This window comes from Leptodactylus fuscus, chromosome 6 (genome assembly GCF_031893055.1).
Source record: "Leptodactylus fuscus isolate aLepFus1 chromosome 6, aLepFus1.hap2, whole genome shotgun sequence".
In the NCBI taxonomy this organism is placed as follows: domain Eukaryota; kingdom Metazoa; phylum Chordata; class Amphibia; order Anura; family Leptodactylidae; genus Leptodactylus; species Leptodactylus fuscus.
Genome location: NC_134270.1, coordinates 6,121,811 through 6,145,224, shown reverse-complemented (window position 1 = coordinate 6,145,224; position 23,414 = coordinate 6,121,811). Strand labels below are relative to the sequence as shown.

Here is a 23,414-nt window from a genome sequence, read left to right as displayed (position 1 = left end):
CCCCCGAATGGAAAACTATCTGCACAAAAAAGCAGTTACCTAAGGAAACCCGCGAACCCCAAAACATGATAATGGGGTCTGTGTGGCTTCCGCACGAAAGCGAGCGTGGAGCGAAAAGTGAAACTGCTGCAAACCCTCTGCGCTGCTGGGCACCTCTGCTACTTCTACATAATGCAGATCCCTCGCTGCCATAGTGTGTAGCCCTATAACCAGGGGGTCCTGCAGGGTCTGGGGGGGGCTCTAGCAGCTACACTCCACTCCTATGTAACACGCCGTCCGCGCCGCCGCCATCAGCGTCCGTAATAGAGTTATGGGATAGCGGGAGACATTTCCTGCATCACTAGTCACATTATTGAGCTCGGCTTCTGCAGATCTCTCCGGCGCCTCCTGCGCCAATCTCATTGTGTGTAGGAATGAGATTCCTCTGCAGTATTTCCCGTTATCTGCGCCGCCATTTAATGAAGTTACCGGAAAATTGATGTGAGCGGCCAAAGCTTTATTAGTCTTGTGTACGGGTGTTTAACGGCAACGGGGGGGGGGGAAGGGGGCAAAAATGATAAACCGCGGCGTTCAATCCAATTTCCATTTTAATTAGAGATATCTTGGCGACTCTCAGGTCGATATGTATATATCTAATTACAAGAGTAATGGCGGAAGGGGGCGGAGCCCCGGCAACACGACAAGACGCCGCCGAGGTCAGGGCTCATATTAATCACAAAGTTTACATGCAATGAGGAGATGTTATCGGCGCTAATTCCACCGTCAGACGCCGCTTCTATATCACCCCGGATTAGACAGGACCATGATTTCCGCTTATCTCCTGCCGGGACCTTAACGGCTTCATTAAACCCCCGACATCGATCACCCGCAGAAGGGAAGGAGCGCAGGACACTCCGAAATCTAAATCAGCGGCTACAGGGAGCAAAGATATCCCAGGGAAACTCTTCGCAAGGGACGGAGACTGGTCAGAGAGTCGTGACCCCCCATTACTGGCAGCCATGACCGATCCATACGTCAGACATCCAACCCCAACCCTACGGGGCAAGAAGAGGGACGTAAACGTGTCAGAGCCGCTGGAGGGCGAAGAGTGACCCAACATGTCTGACGGAGCCCGGACACATCACATAGCAAAGTAATGGCAAACACTGCACGGGCCCGGGCCTCCTACACACGACCAAGTGAAATGTCCCAGGGGAAGGGACCTTTATAGACCTTCAGAAATCCCCAACAAAATTCTGCATTAATCATCCAATATGGCAAAAAAAAAAAAAAAATTCTACCTTTCCCGTGTCCCGAAATTGTGTCTGAATTGCAAATTCAACTTTACAACGGACTTTGGGCCAGAAGATCTGCAGCTTATTCACACTTATCTGATGCAGGAACGAGTTGTAAACCTTTAAACCACGCCCTCTATAAACCACACGCATTATAAAGCACACCCTCTATAAACCACACTTATCATAAACCACGCCCCCTATAAACCACACCCTCTATAAACCACACCCATTATAAAGCTATTATAAACCACGCCCCCTATAAACCACACCCATTATAAAGCACACCCTCTATAAACCACTTATTATAAACCACGCCCCCTATAAACCACACCCATTATAAAGCACACCCTCTATAAACTACACCTATTATAAGCCACACCTATTATAAACCTATTATAAACCACGCCCTCTATAAACCACACCCTTTATAAACCACACCCTTTATAAAGCACACCCTTTATAAACCACACCCATTATAAACTGATTATAAACCACACCCTTTATACACCACACCCATTATAAACCACACCCTTTATAAACCACACCCATTATAAACCACACCCTTCATAAACCACACCCATTCCAGGGTCACGTTTTTGAAAAGTGCTGGGCCGGTTGTATTTTTCTGCTCACACACGTTGTGCACCATATATTTCGGTGCAGATATAGACATAAAGGTGCAGGACTCCTATTGGTAAATATGTCCCCATGAGCTTGTACAAGGTGTTAAAGGAGAACTCCAGACTGAGAATGAAATCTATAGAAGCAGTGATTCTGTAAAGTCTTGTTTTGTGCGACTCTTCGCTCCCATGCGTCGTCCGTCTCCATTCTGACCTAAGCTAATTATTGCAAGTGGAGCCCCATAGTCTCTCAGATATTGGGGGAGATTCGCCTCTCGAGGTGTCTGGCAGTGGTTTCCTAATATTCCAATGAGGAAAGACATCAGCAATGATCTTAGAGAGACAGCAATGATAACCGGAGCCGCCACGTAGTGCACTGAACAGACCATGAGTGAGGTCAGCTCTTCTGGATTCATCTTTTGTGTGCTAAATGCTTCTCATACAGGGTGACACAATACACAGCAATATAGTCAGCGACTAACCATATAGCTGCTGGCAATACTTACTACAGAGACCAGAGGGTTAAGGCAATCGTGTCACAGTATCAGGGCTGCAGGTGATGATGTCACACTAAAAATACTACGTACATATTGTGCATAGTGATCAGCATCCACTCCGACCTTAGTCCTAGGTCACACCTGTGACCTGCTCACATACCGCCAACTAGTGACATATCTGACAAGGGGACATTACAGCTACGGAGAGGTAAAGATACCAAAATACACCCCCTCCCCCCACCCCATCCTCAAAGGCTCCAGGTGCCCGGGCTCAATTACCAGCCTCATTAGTTGTCAGCCGTGAGTGATCATCGCTCTGCTCGCCATTGGGGCAGTAATACATCTCTCCCTGATCTGACCACGACTGCGGCCGCCCTGTATACAAACTAAGCAGCCGCATGTCACCGACTGGAGGTCAGCGCTGTCCGGAGGGGTCACAGGGGGCACAGCGAAGGGGGTCTGTATATATAGGATAGATGAGAAAGAGGTTTCTTACTCCTATGGATGAGAGGGGTCCATACAAAACCAGATCACAACTGAGTGAGGGGAGAGAAGACGCCCAATGGTGGACCATATACCCTGCAGTATCTGCGCTACAGACCCCGACCCTAATCCGCCATAATATGTCACAAATCCAAAACATTTACTGAAAAAAGGCCCTAAATAACTTATCTTATAAAAAACTGTACAGAATTCATAAGTAACCCATGTAGGGGGGCGGTATTATAGCTACAATCTTGTACATAGGAGTAGTATTATAGTAGTTATATTCTTGTATATAGGAGTAGTATTATAGTAGTTATATTCTTGTACATAGGAGTAGTATTATAGTAGTTATATTCTTGTACATAGGGCAGTATTATAGTAGTTATATTCTTGTATATAGGAGCAGTATTATAGTAGTTATATTCTTGTACATAGGAGGTAGTATTATAGTAGTTATATTCTTGTACATAGGAGCAGTATTATAGTAGTTATATTCTTGTACATAGGAGCAGTATTATAGTAGTTATATTCTTGTACATAGGAGTAGTATTATAGTAGTTATATTCTTGTACATAGGAGTAGTATTATAGTAGTTATATTCTTATACATAGGAGCAGTATTATAGTAGTTATATTCTTGTACTTAGGAGGTAGTATTATAGTAGTTATATTCTTGTACATAGGAGCAGTATTATAGTAGTTATATTCTTGTACATAGGAGTAGTATTATAGTAGTTATATTCTTGTACATAGGAGTAGTATTATAGTAGTTATATTCTTGTACATAGGAGCAGTATTATAGTAGTTATATTCTTGTACATAGGAGGTAGTATTATAGTAGTTATATTCTTGTATATAGGAGTAGTATTATAGTAGTTATATTCTTGTACATAGGAGTAGTATTATAGTAGTTATATTCTTGTACACTGGAGTAGTATTATAGTAGTTATATTCTTGTACATAGGAGGTAGTATTATAGTAGTTATATTCTTGTACATAGGTGTAGTATTATAGTAGTTATATTCTTGTACATAGGAGTAGTATTATAGTAGTTATATTCTTGTAAATAGGAGCAGTATTATAGTAGTTATATTCTTGTACATAGGAGCAGTATTATAGTAGTTATATTCTTGTACATAGGAGCAGTATTATAGTAGTTATATTCTTGTACATAGGAGGTAGTATTATAGTAGTTATATTCTTGGACATAGGAGTAGTATTATAGTAGTTATATTCTTGTACATAGGAGTAGTATTATAGTAGTTATATTCTTGTACATAGGAGGTAGTATTATAGTAGTTATATTCTTGTACATAGGAGTAGTATTATAGTACTTATATTCTTGTACATAGGAGTAGTATTATAGTAGATATATTCTTGTACATAGGAGTAGTATTATAGTAGATATATTCTTGTACATAGGAGTAGTATTATAGTAGTTATATTCTTGTACATAGGAGTAGTATTATAGTAGTTATATTCTTGGACATAGGAGTAGTATTATAGTAGTTATATTCTTGTACATAGGAGTAGTATTATAGTAGTTATATTCTTGTACATAGGAGTAGTATTATAGTAGATATATTCTTGTACATAGGAGTAGTATTATAGTAGATATATTCTTGTACATAGGAGTAGTATTATAGTAGTTATATTCTTGTACATAGGAGTAGTATTATAGTAGTTATATTCTTGGACATAGGAGTAGTATTATAGTAGTTATATTCTTGTACATAGGAGTAGTATTATAGTAGTTATATTCTTGTACATAGGAGTAGTATTATAGTAGTTATATTCTTGTACATAGGAGTAGTATTATAGTAGTTATATTCTTGTACATAGGAGTAGTATTATAGTAGTTATATTCTTGTACATAGGAGGCAGTATTATAGTAGTTATATTCTTGTACATAGGAGTTTGTATTATAGTAGTTATATTCTTGTACATAGGAGTAGTATTATAGTAGTTATATTCTTGTACATAGGAGGTAGTATTATAGTCGTTATATTCTTGTACATAGGAGTAGTATTATAGTAGTTATATTCTTGTACATAGGAGGCAGTATTATAGTAGTTATATTCTTGTACATAGGAGTAGTATTATAGTAGTTATATTCTTGTACATAGGAGTAGTATTATAGTAGTTATATTCTTGTACATAGGAGGTAGTATTATAGTAGTTATATTCTTGTACATAGGAGGTAGTATTATAGTAGTTATATTCTTGTACATAGGAGCAGTATTATAGTAGTTATATTCTTGTACATAGGAGCAGTATTATAGTAGTTATATTCTTGTACATAGGAGCAGTATTATAGTAGTTATATTCTTGTACATAGGAGGTAGTATTATAGTAGCTATATTCTTGTACATAGGAGCAGTATTATAGTAGTTATATTCTTGTACATAGGAGTAGTATTATAGTAGTTATATTCTTGTACATAGGAGTAGTATTATAGTAGTTATATTCTTGTACATAGGAGGTAGTATTATAGTAGTTATATTCTTGGACATAGGAGTAGTATTATAGTAGTTATATTCTTGTACATAGGAGCAGTATTATAGTAGTTATATTCTTGTACATAGGAGTAGTATTATAGTAGTTATATTCTTGTACATAGGAGTAGTATTATAGTAGTTATATTCTTGTACATAGGAGTAGTATTATAGTAGTTATATTCTTGTACATAGGAGGTAGTATTATAGTAGTTATATTCTTGTACATAGGAGTAGTAGTATAGTAGTTATATTCTTGTACATAGGAGGTAGTATTATAGTAGCTATATTCTTGTACATAGGAGCAGTATTATAGTAGTTATATTCTTGTACATAGGAGTAGTATTATAGTAGTTATATTCTTGTACATAGGAGTAGTAGTATAGTAGTTATATTCTTGTACATAGGAGCAGTATTATAGTAGTTATATTCTTGTACATAGGAGTAGTATTATAGTAGTTATATTCTTGTACATAGGAGTAGTATTATAGTAGTTATATTCTTGTACATAGGGGCAGTATTATAGTAATTGTGGCCGTTATTAGCTGTACAGATACTTGTATGTTCAGTACATTAATGAGATCAGTGTCATCCTCTGTCTCTTATTATACTGCACCTTTCTTCTCCTTTGCTCTGTAGTTTCATTAGTGATAACAGGGATCTCTAATAATATGAGTACATGTAAAGCTGTAAGTCTCGGTTTGGGGAGGGGGCCGCATGTAAATCTCCAGCAGCCTCCCTAGGTGTAAGTGCAGAGTAGCAGACACCACATTCGCAGCCTGCGGTCATGTTGTCGCGGAGGTCCCCGGTATGATGAAGCGGCACCGCTCACACTCCTGACTCCGCGTTGTCAGCTCTCACCTACTCAGCACTGACAAACAGATGCTACAGAGACAGCGCCAAACAGATGATTAAAATGAACACGGAGAACGACTGAGACGCCTCCTAGAAGACCCTCCGACAAGTGGAGGATGGGAGTAGTGGTACACAATAACCAGAGTAATGCTTGTTGTGCTGGATCACGGCCTGTATGACGGTCAGGGGGCGATCTCCCCTTCCTGCACTACAATCCTTACAGATAAGATGTCCTATACAAGATGACGGGGTCAGTGTTGGTATTTCGGCCTCATTATTGTGACCTCCTATGTAGCGAGCACATTGGGGGTTATTATTCTGGCCATGGCCCTGCTCCTTTCCCTCCTTGCAAGCAGATGGAGAAGCTTTTTAGTCCAAATCTACCATGACTCTGCCATTGTACCCGTCCATCTGGGCGGCTTGCTGATGTCAGGGCGCCGGGCCCCAGGATTTATTACCTGCTCAGCCCTGGAAACAATGAGTTAAATCTCACACAATGGAACCTGGAGAAAGTCTAACCATTAAAGTAACATAACGGCGTGTCTCATAGATCACAATGGGGACCCCACACCCCACTGCGAGGTGTACTGCGGAGGACCCAGCGCACCCCCGGGCCATCCCTGTGTGATCCTTACACCACGAGACGGAAAAATCAAGGCAGGTGGACCAAGAAACGAAAACCTGAGATCTAGTGCGGGGCCTCCAGGACCCCGGTGTGTAGAATGTCATCGGAACAGACCCCTGCAGCAACCTGAGCGCCTGGAGATGCCGCCGACGCCTCTCCGAGAGCCTTGACATTTAGAAGCGCGCGAGCCCCCGCTCCGCTCCGTATACAGCGTGTCACAAAGAAAATATATAGAGGCTGCTCTTATTTTATACCCTGGCCGCTCGCCCCCCTCCCTGGATTTCTACTTGTATAATCTTCAGCCAACTTCAATATACAGCCAGTGAAAGGTGACCTGTCAGAAATATATATTTCGCTAGGAAAACAGGGCATTTCTTATTAGTTTTCAGTCAGCAGAAATGAGTCGCTGCTAAATTGAAGTTTAGAGCCCCCTCTGACCCGGCACGTCGCAGGAACGCAGCGAGACGGGGACGTTTATAATGCAGAAAACGGTGCAGTCTGCACTGGAATGGCAGAATTATATTCATGAACCAGGAGGATCAGGATGAACAAAAGCTAAAGAATGACTGACGGGGACATATAATGCAGAAAATGGTGCAGTCTGCACTAGAATGGCAGAATTATATTCATGAACCAGGAGGAGCAGGATGAACAAAAGCTAAAGAATGACTGACGGGGAGATATAATGCAGAAAATGGTGCAGTCTGCACTGGAATGGCAGAATTATATCCATGAACCAGGAGGATCAGGATGAACAAAAGCTAAAGAATGACTGACGGGGACAAATAATGCAGAAAATGGTGCAGTCTGCACTAGAATGGCAGAATTATATTCATGAACCAGGAGGAGCAGGATGAACAAAAGCTAAAGAATGACTGACGGGGAGATATAATGCAGAAAATGGTGCAGTCTGCACTGGAATGGCAGAATTATATCCATGAACCAGGAGGATCAGGATGAACAAAAGCTAAAGAATGACTGACGGGGACAAATAATGCAGAAAATGGTGCAGTCTGCACTAGAATGGCAGAATTATATTCATGAACCAGGAGGAGCAGGATGAACAAAAGCTAAAGAATGACTGACGGGGAGATATAATGCAGAAAATGGTGCAGTCTGCACTGGAATGGCAGAATTATATCCATGAACCAGGAGGATCAGGATGAACAAAAGCTAAAGAATGACTGACGGGGACAAATAATGCAGAAAATGGTGCAGTCTGCACTAGAATGGCAGAATTATATCCATGAACCAGGAGGAGCAGGATGAACAAAAGCTAAAGTATGACTGACGAGGACATATAATGCAGTGAATGGTGCAGTCTGCACTGGAATGGCAAATTATAATCATGAACCAGGAGGATCAGGATGAACAAAAGCTAAAGAATGACTGACGGGGACAAATAATGCAGAAAATGGTGCAGTCTGCAATGGAATGGCAGAATTACATCCATGAACCAGGAGGATCCAGATGAACAAAAGCTAAAGAATGACTGACGGGGACATATAATGCAGAAAATGGTGCAGTCTGCACTGGAATGGCAGAATTATATCCGTGAACCAGGAGGATCAGGATGAACAAAAGCTAAAGTATGACTGACGGGGACATATAATGCAGAAAATGGTGCAGTCTGCACTGGAATGGCAGAATTATATCCATGAACCAGGAGGATCAGGATGAACAAAAGCTAAAGAATGACTGACGGGGACATATAATGCAGAAAATGGCGCAGTCTGCACTGGAATGGCAGAATTATATCCATGAACCAGGAGAATCAGGATGAACAAAAGCTAAAGAATGACTGACGGGGACATATAATGCAGTGAATGGTGCAGTCTGCACTGGAATGGCAAATTATAATCATGAACCAGGAGGATCAGGATGAACAAAAGCTAAAGAATGACTGACGGGGACATATAATGCAGAAAATAGTGCAGTCTGCACTGGAATGGCAGAATTATTTCCATGAACCAGGAGGATCAGGATGAACAAAAGCTAAAGCGTGACTGTAAACTGGAGCAAGAGGGAAACCAATGGTTGGCCCGGCTAGAACCAATGTAAGCAGGTTATTCTTGCACCTTATGTAATCTTTTGGACGGGAGTTGGGGGGAGGGTCAGAGCGCCCCCACCTATGTTCCCGATTCCCTATAACAAGTCAGTCTTTCCCTGTCGCGGTCAGTCTGTGTCTACGCCACGGCCTTATGGAACTTGTAGAATTTTCAATGGCCTGTCGACAAGGGAGATGATAGATTGATAATTCATTACACAATGGAGGGGTGGGGGGGTCAGCCAGTCTGCAGGAGGTAGAGCTGACCCCAACAGGGTCGTGACCTCACGTAAACATGCCCCAACGTCATGACGCGGACAACAATTATCCAAAGGGAAAAGGAACAATTCCAAAAGGGGGGGGGGGAATTGCAAAAATATAAAATAGGTTCCATGTTTTTTGCAACAAAAATTGCAACATAAGAAGAATCTCAGTATCAGTGCAGGAGATGGGGCCAGGTATGGCTGGAAGTCCTGGTGCGGGGACCCAACGGTGAAGGGCAGTGCCAGAGACGACTTGTTATAAGGGAGAGGATCCATAATGTAACACAGGTCTAGGACCCGGGAGAGGCGAGTGCAGGACCCGGGAGAGACGAGTGCAGGACCCGGGAGAGGCGAGTGCAGGACCCGGGAGAGGCGAGTGCAGGACCCGGGAGAGGCGAGTGCAGGACCCGGGAGAGGCGAGTGCAGGACCCGGGAGAGGCGAGTGCAGGACCCGGGAGAGGCGAGTGCAGGACCCGGGAGAGGCGAGTGCAGGACCCGGGAGAGGCGAGTGCAGGACCCGGGAGAGGCGAGTGCAGGACCCGGGAGAGGCGAGTGCAGGACCCGGGAGAGGCGAGTGCAGGACCCGGGAGAGGCGAGTGCAGGACCCGGGAGAGGCGAGTGCAGGACCCGGGAGAGGCGAGTGCAGGACCCGGGAGAGGCGAGTGCAGGACCTGGGAGAGGCGAGTGCAGAACCCGGGAGAGGTGAGTGCAGGACCCGGGAGAGGTGAGTGCAGGACCTGAGAGAGGTGAGTGCAGGACCCGATCTACACTGGGGGAGGGGTGCGGTAAGAACCACATTATCATGTATTGGTATATACAGTAGGCCTAGCAGTGATGCTCTTCATGCACATGACTGTATACAGTGTACAGATCGGTCGGTATCTATGTGCTGTCCCTGTTTTTCTCTGATCCATACACTGCAATGAATGGACGGCGGTGCAAGCTCTGCCCGGGCTCTAAGTGCAGATAATATTTGGCAATAAGCTGCAGCCGTGTGCACTGGGCCTTGGTGTTTGCAGGGCGATGCTGCAAGTCAAAGAGTGGGGTCCTGCACTGATGCTGGGGGAGGGGGTCAGGTGGGTTTTTTTCCCTTATTTTCCCACAATGCAGCAGGTGACGCAGCGTCTCCTCTCCTTGATGAGATTTCTAATAACCGTCCCGGGTGTCGAGTCCTTGTAATTAAGAGGAGCGGCGTCCGCCGGAGCGTTGCGTGTACAGGCCGTAGCCTGGAGGAGCGGCAGAATCTTACACGCAACCATTTTCTCCTTCACCTCCTCTGAAAATGATTGGAAAAAAAAACACAACTGCCCCGGGGTCTGCGGGTAACACGGCTGCTTATTACAACGTACCCCCTCCCGCCGCTAATTACTGCAACGCGGCGACAATGAGCTTGGCGTTTCGCTGATAGATCCAATAATGTAACCAGATTTGTTTTTTTTTTAATTGTTAATATTGGAGCGTCGTGTCCCATCCCCCAGAGCCGCCGCGTGAGAATAACCCCCGAAAATAACCCCAATGAGAAATGACAACGATCCCATTAATCCCACAAGCCGTACAAACAGGCCGCAGGCTACGCGGTGTACGAGGTTCGGGCCGTCGCACCTGTCTGGATCATACAGTTTATTCGCGAGACTTTGGGGAGATTTCTTAAAGGGGTTTGTATGTTCTCCCCGTGTTGTGCGGGGTTCCGCCGGTTTGTAAGGGGATGTAGATTGCGATCCTGTATCTGTACAGCGCTGCGGTATACGATGGCGCTATACAAGTATAATAAATAAGGTTACGGATTGATGAACTATCCGTATTGTTTTATCACCTGTCATCAGATGAATGAGACTGAGCTGCAATACCCGGCACGACCACTAGGTGCGGCACTGTGCTTGGTGAAGAGGTCGCAGCCCTGTCCCAAGTGTTGCAGCCTCTTCATCCAGCTGATCTGTGGAGGTTCCGGGTATTAGACCCCATCGAACATTAGGGTAAGGGACCAATATTTAACTTTCGAAAAACCCCTTTAAGACACGAGCCTCATCCATTAGGGTAAAAGGCACCGAGCGCGCCCCCTTTGCACCATGTATGTTACAGTACATGTGTTGGTCTGTAGGGGGCCCCCCAGCTGTGGCTGATAACAGAGAACAATAGACTAGTAGACGTAACGCTCTCGCACGGACTCAGGATGATGGGAGTATCTGGGGCAGAGTCGCCCTTTACACCAGGCACATATTTGGGGTCCCCTATACACGCACCCCCGGTGTCTATAAGCGGATCCCTGTATTATTACAGCCGACCAGGAAGGAAGGCCCTGCAGAGAGCGGAGCCGCACCGACCACCCACGACATGTGGCAGCCATCCCTCCGCACTTGCCAGTAACTTTCCACCCGGCTGCCAGTTTTCGTCGGAGTGCTTACATTGGCCGATGCGTCGGGAATGTCCAGCTCGTCTCAATAAATAAGGAAATATGAGTCTCGCAGCGGCGGCGGCAGCGACGCGAGAGCTTCATCCCCCCCCCCAGCACACAGGTACGATCCTCAAACACTCCCAGATCAGGAGGATTAACCCTCGCGTGTCTGCAGCCCACGCCTCCCTATAAGGGAAGGGTCACACAAGGCACAATTGGGTTATTTGGGCGACTGCAACCCCTGTAGAACAAGGGCCCAACAGCACAGAGGATTTCAGATGAGTGGGTGGAGGGGCAGCATGGAGGGAGATGACCAGGGACAGGTGGAACGTACAGGTTAGACCCAGTATATATACCATGTGACCCTGCCATGACGGTCTATAGGGTCTCCTACACCCTGTATACAAAGCAATGGAAGACAATGTAAGGGGCCCATTATATGTCACCCGGCCGCTGAGAAGGCACCTGCCATGTACGGCCGCTCCACCCCGTGACTGTAGATACCAAGGCTGTGACGCGTTTCCCACCCTCGGATATTCTCTCCTCCAGCTGCAGCGCCTTTCAGGATGAAGTGTTTGCTTAGGACAACAGACTCTGCGCGTGACAATGGCGCCGGCTTCCGATGACGGGGCAGGTGCAGCGCTCCTACCTGATCTGTCCTCGTACAAGGGGGCGGCTCTTCGTCCTGTTCATGTTGGAATCGAACGGCACCTCGAAGAACTGCAAGCGAAACACAAGAACAAGGAGGAGGTGAGTGACGTAGACGTAACGACCGGCGCACAACCACATTCTTACAGGTTCCCGCACCGCTACCGCCAGGGGTCACGTCACTTCTCGACAGGACAATTTCACCTCCCAAAATATTTGCACAGACAATTTCACAGGTGCGCGAGGGACAAAAGAGACAAAACAAACTGAGACGCTGTCCCCGTGTGGTGGTCGCAACGCTGCGTTGCCTCCTAATGACGCCGCTTAATCCTACACGCCTCGGGCGGCTGAACCGGATCAGACAACATGAAAAAGAGGCGAAGGAAGAAGGTAACGCAAATAGACGGAGAACAAGGGGCCTGATGACAGAGGAGCGGCCGGCGAGGGTTAATACACACCCTGAGCTCACAATAGACGCGTCCGACCGCTGCGATCGCTTATAGGGAGGCGAGTGACGGAACGGCTGCACTGCACTGGCAACATGGCCGAACCTCTGATCTCGTATATATATCAATACATGGGGAGCCGAATATAGCAGTATAGGTGCGGACCACAAGCCTTAGTACCCAACCCCCCCTCTAGACCTGTCCCATACACCAATAGCCCCGTATACTTGTTATATATAAGGCCGGACACATCATGTAACATCCCCTATAGAACGTGACTATACACCGTCCATATAACACACCTGTATACAGCCAGAGACTTCAATCGTCTCTTACGTTACATCTGAAAGCACAACGTTCTGCTTTGAACCCTGTGGCCGCGCGCCGTATACCGCCATCGCAGGAACGTACACACACAAGGACATAAAAGCCCTCATTACACCCCGGCCTAATCTCCAAGCACTAAATGAAAGGACTGCATTCTGCGACATGAAAGATACACAAAGCGACAATGACACCACACACGCCACATCAAAGGGTTAAGTGAGGGTGGCGCGTCCTAAAGCAGGTCCCGTGCCAACGCTGGCCCGTACGGGTGTGACCCCTGGCGAAGGATGATAGGGTGGGTACAGGGGTACACAAGGTAGGTAACATGGTACGACCGCCGAATACACAATGTATCACACACCTCATAGGAAAGAATAAGGTAAGGATGAAAATTCGCCATAGCGCCACCTCTGGGAAGGAGAACCCTAAAAATCAATGTCTGGTTCTCCTAGAAATCTAGAGACATGATCTGGGATTAAAGCCAAGACGATCCGCAGGTCGCAGTTTCGTGATCTTGGCACCTTCCAAAGGGTGGCGCTAGAGCAAGTTTTCCTTCATCCTCCTAGAAGACCTGGAGGCTCCGCTCACGTCTGCACCGAGGGCTTTCTCCTCGGCTGGAACCAGTTTTCAACATTCACGCCCTCCATTACGGTCAGTGGGGCCCATTGGACTCCATGTGTTACTGATACTTTAGTGGTCCGCGTCCCCCCGTAGGATCAGAACAACGGAGAGACAACACCAGTGTGAACAGAGCAGAGTGTCATCCGCATAGTCTTTTACCAGAATTTATGGTATATATATATATATATATATATATATATATATATATATATATGGCCTATGTGTGTATATGGGTCAGGAGAGGTGGCAGGAATACACGGGCCCTATATCACCTCCGACTTATTACTACACGGCCTGTAATGTGGAGCCCGACTACAGGACGATCTTACATCGCTTATTGTACCAACAGAAGATCCTATAGATCATAAACCCTATAGACCACAGATCCTATAAACCATAGATCCTACAGCCAACAGCTTATATAAGCGATCTTATAGCCCATAGAGCCTATAGACAACAGATCCTATAAACCACATAGAAACTATAGCTAACAGATCCTATAGACCACAGATCCTATAGCCCATAAACCCTATAGTCCATAGATCCTATAGACCACAGATCCTATAGCCCATAAACCCTATAGTCCATAGATCCTATAGACCATAGCTCCTATAGACCATAGATCCTATAGCTAACAGATCCTATAGCCCATAAAGCCTTTAGACAACAGATCCTATAGAGCATAGAACCTATAGGACATAGACCATAGATCCTATAGCTAACAGATCCTATAGACCACAGATACTACAGCCCACAGGTCCTATAGCCCATAAACCCTATAGTCCACAGATCATATAGTTAACAGATCCTATAGCCCATAGAGCCTTTAGACAACAGATCCTTCAGACCATAGAGCCTATAGAAGATAGATCCTATAGCCAACAGATCATATGAACCATAGAGCTTATAGGACATATATCCTGTAGCCCATACATCCGATAGTCCACAGATCCTATAGCCCACTGTCCCCTGCTGCTATAGGGCCAGTATACGGCTGTTCCGATTAGCGGCCTGTACTCTGATGTATTAGCGCCACGGCCCTCTTATTACAGCCCAATATTCCTAATTCCCCTATATCCCCGCCGTAGGACCCCTCGCCCCCTCACAGGAGCGGCACAAGGCCATGATAGACCAGGAGGAGATCAGTTTCGGCCCAAGGCTTGATGTTGCGTCTCGTGAAGTAATCAGAGTTGTTGTCGGACACGGGATGCCATTAAGATAAAGCGGCCATATTACAAGACGCCGCTTCTCCTGCGATGGAATCTTGTTAATTGGAGCGAGCACATATTGGATTTGTCTGGCCATCGATCGGTCCCTGTAATAAGCTCCGTATCAGAGTGTCACAGGCAGAATTAACCTCTCTAATGTGACACTTCCAGGCCCGCAACGTGCAGAGTGTCCCGGAGCACGACCTCGCCCACCCCGAGTCTATAGAGCGAGCCGCAAACCCTGCAAAATACAAGAGAGATCCGGCTCTATTGTAGCCAGCGAGGAGGCCGCGCACGGGGCGAGCGGGCCATAATTAGCAGCAGCTGTAAGTGTTAATTGGGGCTTCCCTCCCGAAACCAAGAGAGCTGGCCGTGTGCTAAGAACAGCAACCTGCCCCCGTCCATACAAAGGACTGACGGCAGGGCAAGATCATATGCACAAGTGAATGCAATCCATCTGGTGTGGAAAATGAAAGAGAAAATAAGATTTTAACCCTTCGTAACGTATTAAATATCTGCACCTTACTGGTCAGGGCTCAGGTGACCGGGGGCAGAAAGTCTGGATTTGGTTTTGGCTTTGGCTACAAAGTGAGGGGTTCCCTTTAATGGGGCACAGTATTATAGGGGAGCACCTGGATAGCAGGTGGGGTGTTCAGAATAATAGGGCTGGTTACAATAAAGCCCCCGGACCCCGCTATGGTAAGAGGTTCCCTCTAGCGGAGCACGGTATATTACGAGGGGAGACATTCCCCCTGGTGGTTCTCTCCCATGGGACATGGTGTAAGGAGGGAGCCCCGAGGTGATGCTTCGGTCTTGGGTGAGGGTCAGGCCGGAGGCTCCTCCAAGTGTTTACGGACTCTATAAACAGTTCCTGAGGCTTCTCCTCGCACTCACCGCACTGTCACTGCAATGACCTGACAGATAGCAGAGAGATGGGAACCAAGAAGTTCAAAAGCAGAGCCGGCCGCGGGTGTTACCCTGTGTCATACCTCAAGGGGCTGCAGATAAGGGCTGAAGAGGAGTGACAGCGCAACCTACGTGACCCCCGCCTGACCCCAGGAATACAGAAAATACCCGAAATCCGGGAATATCAAGAAAGGGGATAAATCTGGAGCGAATATCAGAGAAATGAACATGTGATATAGAAATGACTTGTGTTACTTAAGAATGAAGGACCCGAAGGTAAGAAACATCTGTAAGAGAAGAGGCCGAAGAAGAGAACAATAAATATACTATACAAGGGATACAAAGTAACACAAGAGAACAATAGATATACTACACCAGGGATACAAAGTAACACAAGAGAACAATAGATATACTACACAAGGGATACAAAGTAACACAAGAGAACAATAAATACACTAAACGAGGGATACAAAGTAACACAAGAGAACACTAAATATACTACACCAGGGATACAAAGTAACACAAGAGAACACTAAATATACTACACCAGGGATACAAAGTAACACAAGAGAACACTAAATACACTACACGAGGGATACAAAGTAACACAAGAGAACACTAAATATACTACACCAGGGATACAAAGTAACACAAGAGAACACTAAATACACTACACCAGGGATACAAAGTAACACAAGAGAACACTAAATATACTACACCAGGGATACAAAGTAACACAAGAGAACACTAAATACACTACACGAGGGATACAAAGTAACACAAGAGAACACTAAATATACTACACCAGGGATACAAAGTAACACAAGAGAACAATAAATACACTACACCAGGGATACAAAGTAACACAAGAGAACACTAAATATACTACACCAGGGATACAAAGTAACACAAGAGAACAATAAATATACTACACCAGGGATACAAAGTAACACAAGAGAACAATAAATACACTACACCAGGGATACAAAGTAACACAAGAGAACACTAAATACACTACACCAGGGATACAAAGTAACACAAGAGAACAATAAATATAATACACCAGGGATACAAAGTAACACAAGAGAACAATAAATACACTGCACGAGGGATACAAAGTAACACAAGAGAACAATAAATACACAAGGGATACAAAGTAACAGAAGAGAACAATAAATACACTACACCAGGGATACAAAGTAACACAAGAGAACACTAAATATACTACACCAGGGATACAAAGTAACACAAGAGAACACTAAATATACTACACCAGGGATACAAAGTAACACAAGAGAACAATAAATACACTACACGAGGGATACAAAGTAACACAAGAGAACACTAAATATACTACACCAGGGATACAAAGTAACACAAGAGAACACTAAATATACTACACCAGGGATACAAAGTAACAGAAGAGAACAATACATACACTACACCAGGGATACAAAGTAACACAAGAGAACACTAAATATACTACACCAGGGATACAAAGTAACAGAAGAGAACAATAAATACACTACACCAGGGATACAAAGTAACACAAGAGAACACTAAATATACTACACCAGGGATACAAAGTAACAGAAGAGAACAATAAATACACTACACCAGGGATACAAAGTAACACAAGAGAACACTAAATATACTACACCAGGGATACAAAGTAACACAAGAGAACACTAAATATACTACACCAGGGATACAAAGTAACAGAAGAGAACAATAAATATACTACACCAGGGATACAAAGTAACACAAGAAAACAATAAATACACTACACCAGGGATACAAAGTAACACAAGAGAACAATAAATACACTACACCAGGGATACAAAGTAACAGAAGAGAACAATAGATATACTACACCAGGGATACAAAGTAACACAAGAGAACACTAAATACACTACACGAGGGATACAAAGTAACACAAGAGAACAATAAATATACTATACCAGGGATACAAAGTAACACAAGAAAACAATAAATATAATACACCAGGGATACAAAGTAACACAAGAGAACACTAAATACACTACACCAGGGATACAAAGTAACACAAGAGAACACTAAATATACTACACCAGGGATACAAAGTAACACAAGAGAACAATAAATATACTACACATGGGATACAAAGTAACAGAAGAGAACAATAAATACACTACACCAGGGATACAAAGTAACACAAGAGAACAATAAATATACTACACCAGGGATACAAAGTAACACAAGAGAACAATAAATACACTACACCAGGGATACAAAGTAACACAAGAGAACACTAAATACACTACACCAGGGATACAAAGTAACACAAGAGAACAATAAATACACTACACCAGGGATACAAAGTAACACAAGAGAACAATAAATACACTACACCAGGGATACAAAGTAACACAAGAGAACACTAAATACACTACACCAGGGATACAAAGTAACACAAGAGAACACTAAATACACTACACCAGGGATACAAAGTAACACAAGAGAACAATAAATATAATACACCAGGGATACAAAGTAACACAAGAGAACAATAAATACACTACACCAGGGATACAAAGTAACACAAGAGAACACTAAATATACTACACCAGGGATACAAAGTAACACAAGAGAACAATAAATATACTACACATGGGATACAAAGTAACAGAAGAGAACAATAAATATACTACACCAGGGATACAAAGTAACACAAGAGAACAATAAATACACTACACCAGGGATACAAAGTAACACAAGAGAACAATAAATACACTACACCAGGGATACAAAGTAACACAAGAGAACAATAAATACACTACACCAGGGATACAAAGTAACACTAAATACACTACACCAGGGATACAAAGTAACACAAGAAAACAATAAATATACTACACCAGGGATACAAAGTAACACAAGAGAACAATAAATATACTACACAAGGGATACAAAGTAACACAAGAGAACACTAAATATACTACACCAGGGATACAAAGTAACAGAAGAGAACAATAAATACACTACACCAGGGATACAAAGTAACACAAGAGAACACTAAATATACTACACCAGGGATACAAAGTAACACAAGAGAACAATAAATACACAAGGGATACAAAGTAACAGAAGAGAACAATAAATATACTACACCAGGGATACAAAGTAACACAAGAGAACAATAAATATACTACACATGGGATACAAAGTAACACAAGAGAACAATAAATATACTACACATGGGATACAAAGTAACACAAGAGAACAATAAATATACTACACATGGGATACAAAGTAACAGAAGAGAACAATAAATACACTACACCAGGGATACAAAGTAACACAAGAGAACAGTAAATATACTACACAAGGGATACAAAGTAACACAAGAGAACAATAGATATACTACACCAGGGATACAAAGTAACACAAGAGAACAATAAATACACTACACCAGGGATACAAAGTAACACAAGAGAACACTAAATACACTACACCAGGGATACAAAGTAACACAAGAGAACACTAAATATACTACACCAGGGATACAAAGTAACACAAGAGAACAATAAATACACTACACCAGGGATACAAAGTAACACAAGAGAACACTAAATATACTACACCAGGGATACAAAGTAACACAAGAGAACAATAAATACACTACACCAGGGATACAAAGTAACACAAGAGAACAATAAATACACTACACCAGGGATACAAAGTAACACAAGAGAACAATAAATACACTGCACGAGGGATACAAAGTAACACAAGAGAACAATAAATACACAAGGGATACAAAGTAACACAAGAGAACACTAAATATACTACACCAGGGATACAAAGTAACACAAGAGAACAATAAATACACTACACCAGGGATACAAAGTAACACAAGAGAACAATAAATACACTACACCAGGGATACAAAGTAACACAAGAGAACACTAAATACACTACACAAGGGATACAAAGTAACACAAGAGAACAATAAATACACAAGGGATACAAAGTAACACAAGAGAACACTAAATATACTACACCAGGGATACAAAGTAACAGAAGAGAACAATAAATATACTACACCAGGGATACAAAGTAACACAAGAGAACAATAAATATACTACACCAGGGATACAAAGTAACACAAGAGAACACTAAATACACTACACCAGGGATACAAAGTAACACAAGAAAACAATAAATATACTACACCAGGGATACAAAGTAACACAAGAGAACACTAAATACACTACACAAGGGATACAAAGTAACACAAGAGAACAATAAATACACAAGGGATACAAAGTAACACAAGAGAACACTAAATATACTACACCAGGGATACAAAGTAACACAAGAGAACAATAAATATACTACACCAGGGATACAAAGTAACAGAAGAGAACAATAAATATACTACACCAGGGATACAAAGTAACACAAGAGAACACTAAATACACTACACCAGGGATACAAAGTAACACTAAATACACTACACCAGGGATACAAAGTAACACAAGAAAACAATAAATACACTACACCAGGGATACAAAGTAACACAAGAGAACACTAAATACACTACACAAGGGATACAAAGTAACACAAGAGAACAATAAATACACAAGGGATACAAAGTAACACAAGAGAACACTAAATATACTACACCAGGGATACAAAGTAACACAAGAGAACAATAAATATACTACACCAGGGATACAAAGTAACAGAAGAGAACAATAAATATACTACACCAGGGATACAAAGTAACACAAGAGAACACTAAATACACTACACCAGGGATACAAAGTAACACTAAATACACTACACCAGGGATACAAAGTAACACAAGAAAACAATAAATACACTACACCAGGGATACAAAGTAACACAAGAGAACACTAAATACACTACACAAGGGATACAAAGTAACACAAGAGAACAATAAATACACAAGGGATACAAAGTAACACAAGAGAACACTAAATATACTACACCAGGGATACAAAGTAACACAAGAGAACAATAAATATACTACACCAGGGATACAAAGTAACAGAAGAGAACAATAAATATACTACACCAGGGATACAAAGTAACACAAGAGAACAATAAATATACTACACCAGGGATACAAAGTAACACAAGAGAACACTAAATACACTACACCAGGGATACAAAGTAACACTAAATACACTACACCAGGGATACAAAGTAACACAAGAAAACAATAAATACACTACACCAGGGATACAAAGTAACACAAGAGAACACTAAATACACTACACAAGGGATACAAAGTAACACAAGAGAACACTAAATACACTACACCAGGGATACAAAGTAACACTAAATACACTACACCAGGGATACAAAGTAACACAAGAAAACAATAAATATACTACACCAGGGATACAAAGTAACACAAGAGAACAATAAATATACTATACAAGGGATACAAAGTAACACAAGAGAACAATAAATATACTACACCAGGGATACAAAGTAACACAAGAGAACACTAAATATACTACACCAGGGATACAAAGTAACACAAGAGAACACTAAATACACTACACCAGGGATACAAAGTAACACAAGAGAACACTAAATATACTACACAAGGGATACAAAGTAACACAAGAGAACAATAAATATACTACACCAGGGATACAAAGTAACACAAGAGAACAATAAATATACTACACATGGGATACAAAGTAACACAAGAGAACAATAAATATACTACACATGGGATACAAAGTAACACAAGAGAACAATAAATATACTACACATGGGATACAAAGTAACAGAAGAGAACAATAAATACACTACACCAGGGATACAAAGTAACACAAGAGAACACTAAATATACTACACAAGGGATACAAAGTAACAGAAGAGAACACTAAATATACTACACAAGGGATACAAAGTAACAGAAGAGAACAATAAATATACTACACCAGGGATACAAAGTAACACAAGAGAACACTAAATACACTACACGAGGGATACAAAGTAACACAAGAGAACACTAAATATACTACACCAGGGATACAAAGTAACACAAGAGAACAATAAATACACTACACCAGGGATACAAAGTAACACAAGAGAACAATAAATATACTACACATGGGATACAAAGTAACACAAGAGAACAATAAATATACTACACCAGGGATACAAAGTAACACAAGAGAACACTAAATATACTACACCAGGGATACAAAGTAACACAAGAGAACACTAAATATACTACACAAGGGATACAAAGTAACAGAAGAGAACAATAGATATACTACACCAGGGATACAAAGTAACACAAGAGAACACTAAATACACTACACGAGGGATACAAAGTAACACAAGAGAACAATAAATACACTGCACGAGGGATACAAAGTAATACAAGAGAACACTAAATACACTACACGAGGGATACAAAGTAACACAAGAGAACAATAAATACACTACACCAGGGATACAAAGTAACACAAGAGAACAATAAATATACTACACCAGGGATACAAAGTAACACAAGAGAACAATAAATACACTACACCAGGGATACAAAGTAACACAAGAGAACAATAAATACACTACACCAGGGATACAAAGTAACACAAGAGAACAATAAATACACTACACCAGGGATACAAAGTAACACAAGAGAACAATAAATATACTACACCAGGGATACAAAGTAACGCAAGAGAACACTAAATACACTACACCAGGGATACAAAGTAACACAAGAGAACAATAAATATACTACACCAGGGATACAAAGTAACACAAGAGAACAATAAATATACTACACCAGGGATACAAAGTAACACAAGAGAACAATAAATATACTACACCAGGGATACAAAGTAACACAAGAGAACAATAAATATACTACACCAGGGATACAAAGTAACGCAAGAGAACAATAAATACACTACACCAGGGATACAAAGTAACACACCGTCATCTATCAGCACCGAGTCATAGTCAGACACAAGGACTACAAGCTTTCTGTCTTCTGCATGCAGAACGGAGTCCGGGCGCTAGTGTGACCCCCGCGTCCAAACCTATAACTGAGTCTTCACTACAGAGAATGTCATGAGAAATACTGTATATGTCATGATCACACCACCTATACAGTAGTTTCCCTATAAGTCCCCAGCAGTGCACGGGGGACCATGTAAAGCTCATGAAATACCATTACACAATACTGCGGCCAAATATCAGTCCCCTGGTGGGGGCCCTACAGCCGGATACATGTAAGGTGACTAAATACACCCCACTACTGACTATTGGGGTCACAAGTCCCAACTATAAGGGTGTCAGATACAGTCCTATGAAAAAGTTTGGGCACCCCTATTAATCTTAATCATTTTTAGTTCTAAATATTTTGGTGTTTGCAGCAGCCATTTCAGTTTGATATATCTAATAACTGATGGACACAGTAATATTTCAGGATTGAAATGAGGTTTATTGTACTAACATAAAATGCGCAATATGCATTAAACCAAAATTTGACCGGTGCAAAAATATGGGCACCTCAACAGAAAAGTGACATTAATATTTAGTAGATCCTCCTTTTGCAAAGATAACAGCCTCTAGTCGCTTCCTGTAGCTTTTAATCAGTTCCTGGATCCTGGATGAAGGGATTTTGGACCATTTCTTTCTACAAAACAATTCAAGTTCA

At 42.3% G+C, this 23,414-nt stretch overlaps 1 protein-coding gene across 1 annotated transcript in view; it reads right to left on the bottom strand.

Moving 5' to 3' along the window:
• The window catches only part of LOC142210246 (protoheme IX farnesyltransferase, mitochondrial-like), a 77,973-nt gene that overhangs the window by 10,648 nt on the left and 43,911 nt on the right, over positions 1–23,414 (bottom strand). The window contains exon 5 of the mRNA XM_075279281.1: positions 12,206–12,276. Within this exon, the coding sequence (XP_075135382.1) occupies positions 12,206–12,276 (71 nt within the window). The remainder of the gene's footprint in view (positions 1–12,205; positions 12,277–23,414) is intronic.